The 8,265-nt window shown below is 42.0% G+C and overlaps 1 protein-coding gene across 4 annotated transcripts; it reads left to right on the forward strand.

Annotated features, from left to right (window-relative positions):
- The first annotated feature begins 1,749 nt into the window (after positions 1-1,749).
- Positions 1,750-5,152, forward strand: LOC100280161 (uncharacterized). 4 transcript variants are annotated; one of them, XR_002264757.3, is made up of 3 exons: positions 1,750-2,131; positions 2,967-4,661; positions 4,777-5,095. XR_002264757.3 is itself a non-coding variant. In XM_008660299.4 (3 exons), the coding sequence occupies exon 3, from the start codon at positions 2,989-2,991 to the stop codon at positions 4,306-4,308; it is 1,320 nt and encodes a 439-aa protein (XP_008658521.1). In that variant the 5' UTR covers positions 1,933-2,131; positions 2,235-2,286; positions 2,967-2,988; the 3' UTR covers positions 4,309-5,095. The 4 variants fall into 4 exon arrangements, 2 of the variants coding, with proteins under 2 accessions (XP_008658521.1, NP_001353049.1); XM_008660299.4 differs by adding an exon at positions 2,235-2,286 and having other exon boundaries at positions 1,933-2,131; positions 2,967-5,095; NR_158742.1 differs by having other exon boundaries at positions 2,052-2,286; positions 4,777-5,152.
- The last annotated feature ends 3,113 nt before the right edge of the window (positions 5,153-8,265 follow it).

The raw sequence follows: 8,265 nt of genomic DNA on the forward strand, positions 1-8,265 counted from the left end.
GTTAGCAAGGCACAGTTCTGCCCCAACGAAAAGACACTGGGTTGGCATTAAGAATATTTTCAGATACCTAAATGGCACAAAGGATCTAGGACTCTTTTACAAGAGAAGTAATGATACTAGTTTAATTGGGTATACAGATGCTGGCTATTTATCTGATCCCCACAATGGCCGATCACAAACAGGATTCGTATTCTTACAAGGTGGAACTGCCATATCGTGGAAATCGTCTAAACAGACTTTGGTGACCACGTCCACCAACCATTCTGAAATAATTGCATTATTTGAAGCATCACGTGAATGTGTATGGCTTCGTAGAATGGTGAATCATATACTCACAACTTGTGGTATTGGTTCTCTTGACTCACCAACAATTATCTATGAAGATAATTCAGCTTGTGTTGTTCAGATGGATACAGGTTATATCAAGAGCAATATCAATAAGCATATTTCTCCTAAACTGTTTTATCCCCATGAACTTCAGGAAAAAGGGGATATAAACATCTTGCAAACAAAGTCTTGTGATAATCTTGCAGATCTATTCACAAAATCTCTACCATACTCTACATTTCAGAAATGTGTTGAGGGGATTGGTATGAGAAGACTTAAGTGCTTGCAAGGTTCAGGGGGAGTAATTCCCTATGATATATGACCTGTATTGAACCATCATATTACACTCTTTTCTTTGTATGAGTTTTTACCTTGCTAAGGTTTTCTCATCCAAAGTTTTTAACGAGGTAATATCAACAAAGCTATATGCTTCATCATTGATTTTTCCCACAGGGGTTTTTATACATGATGATTACAAGCATATTTTTCTTTTGGAGGCTATGTGAGCTTATTCTCATTATCCAAAAGACATTGTGTACTCCTTATTTTTCCCACAGGGTTTTTGAGGAGATCAAGAATTTGATGACAGATTGCAGATGATCAAATGGATTAGGATTGATCAAGGGGGAGTGTTACAAAATATTTGTACATGTGATCTAATCCTTCCATGGGCAGTTATTCCCAAGGGACACACCCCTTGGGAACACTTGTATATATACTACCCTGCATGCAATAAAGAAGCGATCTCCTGTCATTTTGTCTCTGTTCTTTTCCATTTGCCACTGAGCACTGCAATAGAGCGTAACAGTAATAATGTAACGGGAATATTTTTGACGGTGGAGTGTCCGCTGGCGTCGCTGTAGGGCCGGCTAGGCTTTATTTGGTCCAGCAAGCTCGTTTATTTCTTTGGGCCAGGCCCAGGTTTATGCTATTGCTATCTAGATGATGGGGATGCTTATTGTTTTGTCTGCTGACGTGTGCGCTTACTTTGGCTAACCCTTGCCGCTAAGTCATCGAGATTATCCACACTGGTCAGCAGCACTTGGACTGAAGCCACTGGCCGTGTTCACACGGTGAGTTGGACAGGAACAAACAGCAAAGGCGCTTTCTTCTACCCAAGTTTTGTCAAAGCCTTCTCTCTCTCTCACTGGAAACAGTGGAAAGAGAGAGTAGTGAGTGAAGTAGTACTTGATGGTTTCTGGAATAAGAGGAAGAAGAAAACGAGAACCGGCAGTTCAATCGGCACGAGCGGGAATCTAGAAAATACCTTTTGTTTTGCCGAGATAAATAGACTGCTCTGGTGGGAGCGTAGTGGACTAAAAAGTTGGCGCTACTTTGTTGAAAACCTGCTGAAAATTGAAATCAACTGGACTTCGAATCCCTTCTTCTGCTCTGCAATAATTGCAAGCACAAAAGAAGGCTAAAACAAGGAATTGCTCCTTCCTTCTAGAGGTCTTTGCGCTGGGACGTTGACGAAATTATCTCGCTCGATTGACCTCTCATCTCAGCTCATATCACCCCACTGCCACCCCTTGGCAGTTTTGCACAAAGCTTCTCTCATATTCCTATCGAATTGTACGTTTAGTAGCGAGTATCACATGGTCACAGAGCACCTGTAGTTTGTGAAAAAAGAACAGTGGCCTTTCTGCAAAAGGCCGCGCATCCTTTTTATATCTTGCCTTTCCCCTCCCGTTCCGTTCCCGTCTCGCTCTCGCATCGGCCAACAACGCTTCACGGCAAAATCCTTCCACAGGCGGGGGAGTCGCCTCACCTCACTTCACCCCGTTCATCCCCAGCGAAGAAGGTAACTACCGCCATCTCCCGGTAATGATCCTCGGTATCTTCCGGCCAGAAAAGATTTGTTTTCGGTACGGATAGGGTTTCTGATCAAGTGCGCGCGAGCCCAGGAGCTAAGAAGAATCCCAGTTCTTTGTTCGCCGACTCGAGTTTGACATTATGGTACGTGCCTAGCTATTAGTACCCCCCGCACCACCTGCTTCCTTTCCCGTTTGCACTTCGCCGTGACCGGGTGAGTTATCAGACCACAACTTCTTCGTTGGTTCCAGTATTGGGGCTGACACTGACAGTGGGTTCCAATTAGATGTACCAAATGTGCGTTCGCTTGAACGCACTCTCCGATCTATGGCAGTCATGAATCTAGGCTATCGGTAAAGATGCAAATTGTCAAATCGTGCAGGCTCTTACGTTTTTTTTTTCACACTGGATACTGCTTCTGTTCTCTGTCCCAAGTTTGTTAGCCCTCACGTTTGCCTGAGATCTTTCAGCCACAATTCCTCCAGATCTTAGCCCAATACCTAAAAGTTAGTTTCCTGATTACAGACTAGCCAGGGGCCAACGTATGCTTCTGTCTGGTTCAGCTATTTATTTTAAATCTAGAGCTAGCAGCTGCCCTACTTTTCAGTCTTACATGATTGTGCTCTGAAAATTGTGAGCCGGAAGATGTAGATCCGATCGTTTTAGCTAAGTACTGAAACAGATCTATGACTATCAGTTTGACCTAGGCTGAACTTTCCATCATTATATTTTTTTCTTACAAGGCTACAGGCTGTGTTATTTGTCCAAGCAACTTTCTTTATGATCTGGCATTGAACCTATTTCTTTTTTTTTTTGGTATGTAGCAAAATACTTAGCACACCAGTGATGGCGGCTACTTACCAAACTGGCCTTGTGGCCGAGCCACAGTTGCTGAACACTGAAATTATCACTCGGAGGGCCACCAACTCTGTTGCTGACACTAACAGAAAAGACAAATGCGTCGGCTACTTGGATGTGTTTGTACACCAAGCACGCGACATCCACAATGTTTGTATCTATCACAAGCAGGATGTGTATGCAAAGCTGTGCCTCACGAGCAGCCCTGATGTTTCGTGCTCAACCAAGGTGATCAACAGTGCTGGGCGCAACCCAGTATTTGAGGAAAGCCTACGCCTTGATGTGCAAACTGTGGATGCTTCTCTCAAGTGCGAGATATGGATGTTAAGCAGAGTGAGGAACTACCTGGAGGATCAGCTCCTTGGCTTTGCCCTTGTTCCTCTGGTAGACATTGTAATTGGTAATGGAAAGCTGGTCCAGGAGTTCTCCTTGACATCTACTGACCTATTCCACACACCAGCTGGATTTGTGCACTTGTCCTTGTCATATGCTGGTTGTTCCCCAGATGTTGTCCTCATCTCATCACCCAATAAGTCCCCATCAACAGTGGATGATTCTGGAAATGATCATGTGGTTCCTGCTCAGCTTGAGAAGATTGTGTTCCCAGACCTAAATGTGGAGAAGGAAGACGAGATTATGGTCTCAAAGTATCTCGAGATGACTTCAGACTCTGAAACCCCTATAAAAGTTGAGAACGTCATGTCACTGCATTCTGCAAATGATGATGATGTTCCTTCTAAACTTGAAAAGATCAAGTTCATAGATTCTGAGAGCCGTGCGAAAGCTGAAAATGGCAAGATGCTACTATTTGGTGTAGCTGTGCCTAGTACTGCAATTTGTGCAGATAAGGTTGAGGAACACCGCGATGAAAGCCCTCTAAGTTGTGTCTCAACCACAGGCTCCTCCACTACCCTTTCTGCAACAACACAATCAGTTTCTGAGCCTTCGGAGACCAGTGTCGAGGCATCCCCTAGACAATGCCATAGGGAGAAAAGCCAAGATGTTACAGGTGGTGAGGCTAATTCTTCTGAAACACCAGCAAAGGATGAAGTTATCAAGCCTGTGATCTGCGTTAACCTTCAGCCAGAGCAGTCAGTTGTCCAACAGGACATAGTTGACATGTACATGAAGAGCATGCAACAGTTCACAGAATCTCTTGCAAAAATGAAACTTCCATTGGACGTTGAGAATACTAGTCCCTCAAACGATGATTCATACTCCAGTACAATTGAGAAGACATCCCCATCCCCATCTTCATCTGCAGCAAAGGGTTCTAGGGTCTTTTATGGAAGCAGGGCCTTCTTTTAAGTTTCTAATGCAAAGTAGTACACTAGCTCGTTACTATCTCCTACATACATATACATGGTTCCAGGTTTATCAGATATCTTCTGGCATGTAATCACATACTTTCTGTCTCCATAATATGCTTCTAGGACTCACTCCTGGTATTGCTATTAGTGTTATGCTTTGTTAGAAGATAATAATTTCATCTCATAGTAATCCCATGTACTAATACATACCCATGAAATATAATGTCATGAAATCAGTTCTGACTCGAGATTAATTCCTGCACTGTATTGTGACCAGGTGGGGACTCTTCGTCCCCCCCGTTGCCCTGTCAAAAAGAAGTATTGTGTTTATCTGAAGGTCTGGGTGACAGGGTGAGCATTCATTTGAAAATGTTCTATGGATTGTCTGTTTATCCAACTCTTCTAGCTAATATGATTTCTCAATCTGATGTTGCCGTTTTTGTCTTCTCACTTGCTGTTGTCAAAGTGAATCATATTCTGCTTCTCAGAAATAGGTAGAGGCACGACCATGACAGAGCACTAGAGCAGCAATGGCTGCTGGGTGAAACATTTTATTTTCATCAAGAAAAGCAGGAACTGGAAGCTGCGATTGTTTCCTTGTCATAATTTACATTGCAACTTTAAAAAGATGGTGCTAAGTGATAACGTGATATCACGGGCACTTGTTTCTAGTGAAGTAGCATTTGAGGAAAAACCATGTGACTTCTGTAGTTCTGTTCTTGAATAATGTAGGAGAGCTGCCTACCTTGTATTGTGATTTGTGAAAGGAAGAGAATATTTGTACAGAGCTCCTTAGGAGAAGAAAAGGGGGAGGGGCACGGAATGTGCACTTTATTTGCCTTATTATCAGTTAATCATGCTTCCTAGGTGCTGCCACTTTTTAGCAATCTCATTTTGTTCTCAAATATTTGGCTGGTAATATATTTCCTCATGTGTTCTATTACTTGTCTTGCCCAGTTCTTTATTGAATATATTAATCCTTTTGGGACATGGCTGTCTTTTCACCATATGCTTTTTTTGTAGCTTTCCCTACTGTTTCTTCCATCAATTTTCCCTATTTCAAAAATTGAATATTTTTTATTTGTAGTTTAGGCTGGTTTTTGGGTGTTTCCTAGGAGGCAGTGAATATTTTTCTACTGCGCTGCTTAACATCAAAACGTGCAGGAGTTTTAAAATGTTGCGTTCGTTACTTTTCTCATGTCATGCATTTATTCCCAATATCTACAGTGTATTCTTCAGCCGACCAGGGTCACCTCTGCATATGCTGTTTCAAGAATTATTGGCAAATTTTATTATTTTTATCATTGATAAAAAAACTGACAATTATATGAAATAATTTCTTTGCTCCAGTCCTCATTCAGAAAATGGTAAACAAAAGCAAACAGCTAGAGGCAGCCAAATTCATTCAAGCGCTTAATATAGCACACAAATGCGCTTTGTTGCCTATTAATCTATTATGAGATCGTACATTGATCATGCCGATGTTGCTGGTAAGGTAAGGTGATCCACATCAGGGCTTGTTCGGTTCTACCCCAATCCATATGGATTAAGGGCGTGTTCGGTTCTACCCCAATCCATATGGATTGAGGGGGATTAAAGGGGTTTCAATCCCTAGTAAGTCAAAATCTCTCTCAATCCATACCAATTCTCTTCAATCCGTATGGATTGAAAATAACCGAACAAGACCTAAGGGAGTTTCAATCCCTAGTAAGTCAAAATCCCCTCCAATCCGTTTCAATCCCCTCCAATCTATATGGATTGAAAATAACCGAACAAGCTCTCAGGGGGAAATGAGGGATGGTCTTGCTACTCAGGCCCTTCTCTGCTGCTGTATTGTTTATTATAAACATTATACAATCAAGGTTGTATGCTGATATTGATTCCTAAATTTTCTTAACACTGGCACAATGCAGCTGATGCTGCACAAGTTCATTAAGGAACAGAAGCTAGAAGAACTGCCTTTTTTTTTGAAGAAGCTAAGATGCGAATGTCACATTTGGATCAGCGAAGTGCTGAGAAAAAAAGAACTGCTGCAGCTGCGTCGGCTCAGAAGGTTAGTAAGAACATTGAGGAGCAGCAGAAAAAGATACAGCAGTTGATGCAACCTGCTAAGCGACCAAGGCCCGAGAATGTGGGGCAAGGTTCTTCAGGCCAGAACGTTAACTCAACAGGAACCTCTACTCAACAGTTTAAGCCACAGCAGAGCATTCATGATGCTGGAGTGTCAAATCAGTATCAAGCTGCTTTAACCCAGAATCAGCGATCACTCAGATTTCGCAGCTAGTTGCTGGGAGCCATCGTCCAGTTGGCATCCAGAATCAGGCCCTTGCTGTTCCTCAATATGGTAGTGGTAGCTTGGCAAGGCCATACAGGTTCAGCACTCTAGCCCCAGAATCGGTCTGAGTTTGGGCGTTCAGACCGAGCTCTGGTCCCTTTGGAAATGCCCAGTCGTTGGCCCTGTTTGTTTGCTTTGTCCAGCTTGTGGCCATCAGAAATTGTTGTTGTAGACTGTCGAACGTACATCTTTTTAGCCCACTTCTATAGTAAATTAGTAACCACTTTATTCAAAGACCGTCTAAAATCAATGTGAACGTCAAATCAGTCGAGTCGTTGCGATAGTAGGAAACCGTCACTTTCTACCTCTTAAATCTTATAGAGTTTTTATCTTCCTCTGCACGTAATCTAAATGGTACTTAGATTTTCTCCACAGAAAGATTCTTCGTACAGTCATTTTATCAAAAAAATCTTCTCAGAAAAAGCTGAACTAAACAGGTACATTGTAGCTAACAAAGGCCCTTTTACAGTAAAGGAGATTCTCCTAGAGTCAAATAAATATTGTAGGAATTCTAACATATATTGATACATATGGGTAATTTATTTCCTATTCAATCTGATTCATATGCCTTTTCTTGTGGTATACTGTATACAGAAATGGATGTTTCTGCCTGCAGTTTGCCTTTTGAGGTTTTCCGCTGCATTTGTATGCAGATGAAGTTCGTATGATTTTTCCCCCCCTGATGCAAGCAAATCTTTAAGTCGACGCATACCAATACCCTTAACAAATATCCGAAATGTGGAATAAGGTAGCGACTTAGTGAATAAGTCTGCGAGATTGTCATAAGACTTAGTTTGCATGATCTTAATCTCACCACTCTGTTGAAGTTGATGAGGGTAGAATAACTTGGGGGAGATATGTTTGGTAACATTGCTCTTGATATAACCTTGTTGCATCTGAGCAACACAAGCTGCATTATCTTCATAGATAATGGTGGGTGATTCAATGGAATGAATCCCACATGATGATTGAATGTAATTAATCACCCTTCGAAGCCAGACACATTCACGTGAGGCTTTATACAAGGCAATAATCTCTGAATGATTAGTGGATGTTGTTACTAGAGTTTGCTTGGATGACTTCCAAGAAATAGCAGTTCCACCATTCAGAAATACAAACCCAGTTTGAGACCTTCCATTGTGGGGGTCTGAAAGATAACCAACATCTGTATACCCTACGAGGCTAGGATCTTGATTTCTTCCGTAGAATAGACCGAGATCTGTCGTGCCATGGAGGTATCGAAGAATATTTTTGATTCCAGTCCAATGGCGTTTGGTAGGGGATGCACTATATCTAGCAAGTAAATTTACCGCAAAAGCAATATCGGGTCTTGTATTGTTTGCTAGATACATAAGTGCTCCAATTGCACTAAGATATGGGTACTCAGGACCCAAAATTTCTTCTCCTTCGTCTCGTGGTCGAAAAGGATCCTTATCCCTTTCTAGGGTACGGACGATCATAGGAGTCTTAGACGGATATGCTTTATCCATATTGAATTTACTCAATACTTTCTGCGCATAAGCAGACTGATGAATGAGAATGCTCGTGGGAAGGTGCTCAAGTTGCAAACCCAAGCAAAATTTGGTTTTACCCAAATCCTTCATCTCAAATTCCGTCTTT

Source organism: Zea mays, chromosome 9, assembly GCF_902167145.1.
Source record: "Zea mays cultivar B73 chromosome 9, Zm-B73-REFERENCE-NAM-5.0, whole genome shotgun sequence".
NCBI classification, from domain to species: Eukaryota; Viridiplantae; Streptophyta; class Magnoliopsida; order Poales; family Poaceae; genus Zea; species Zea mays.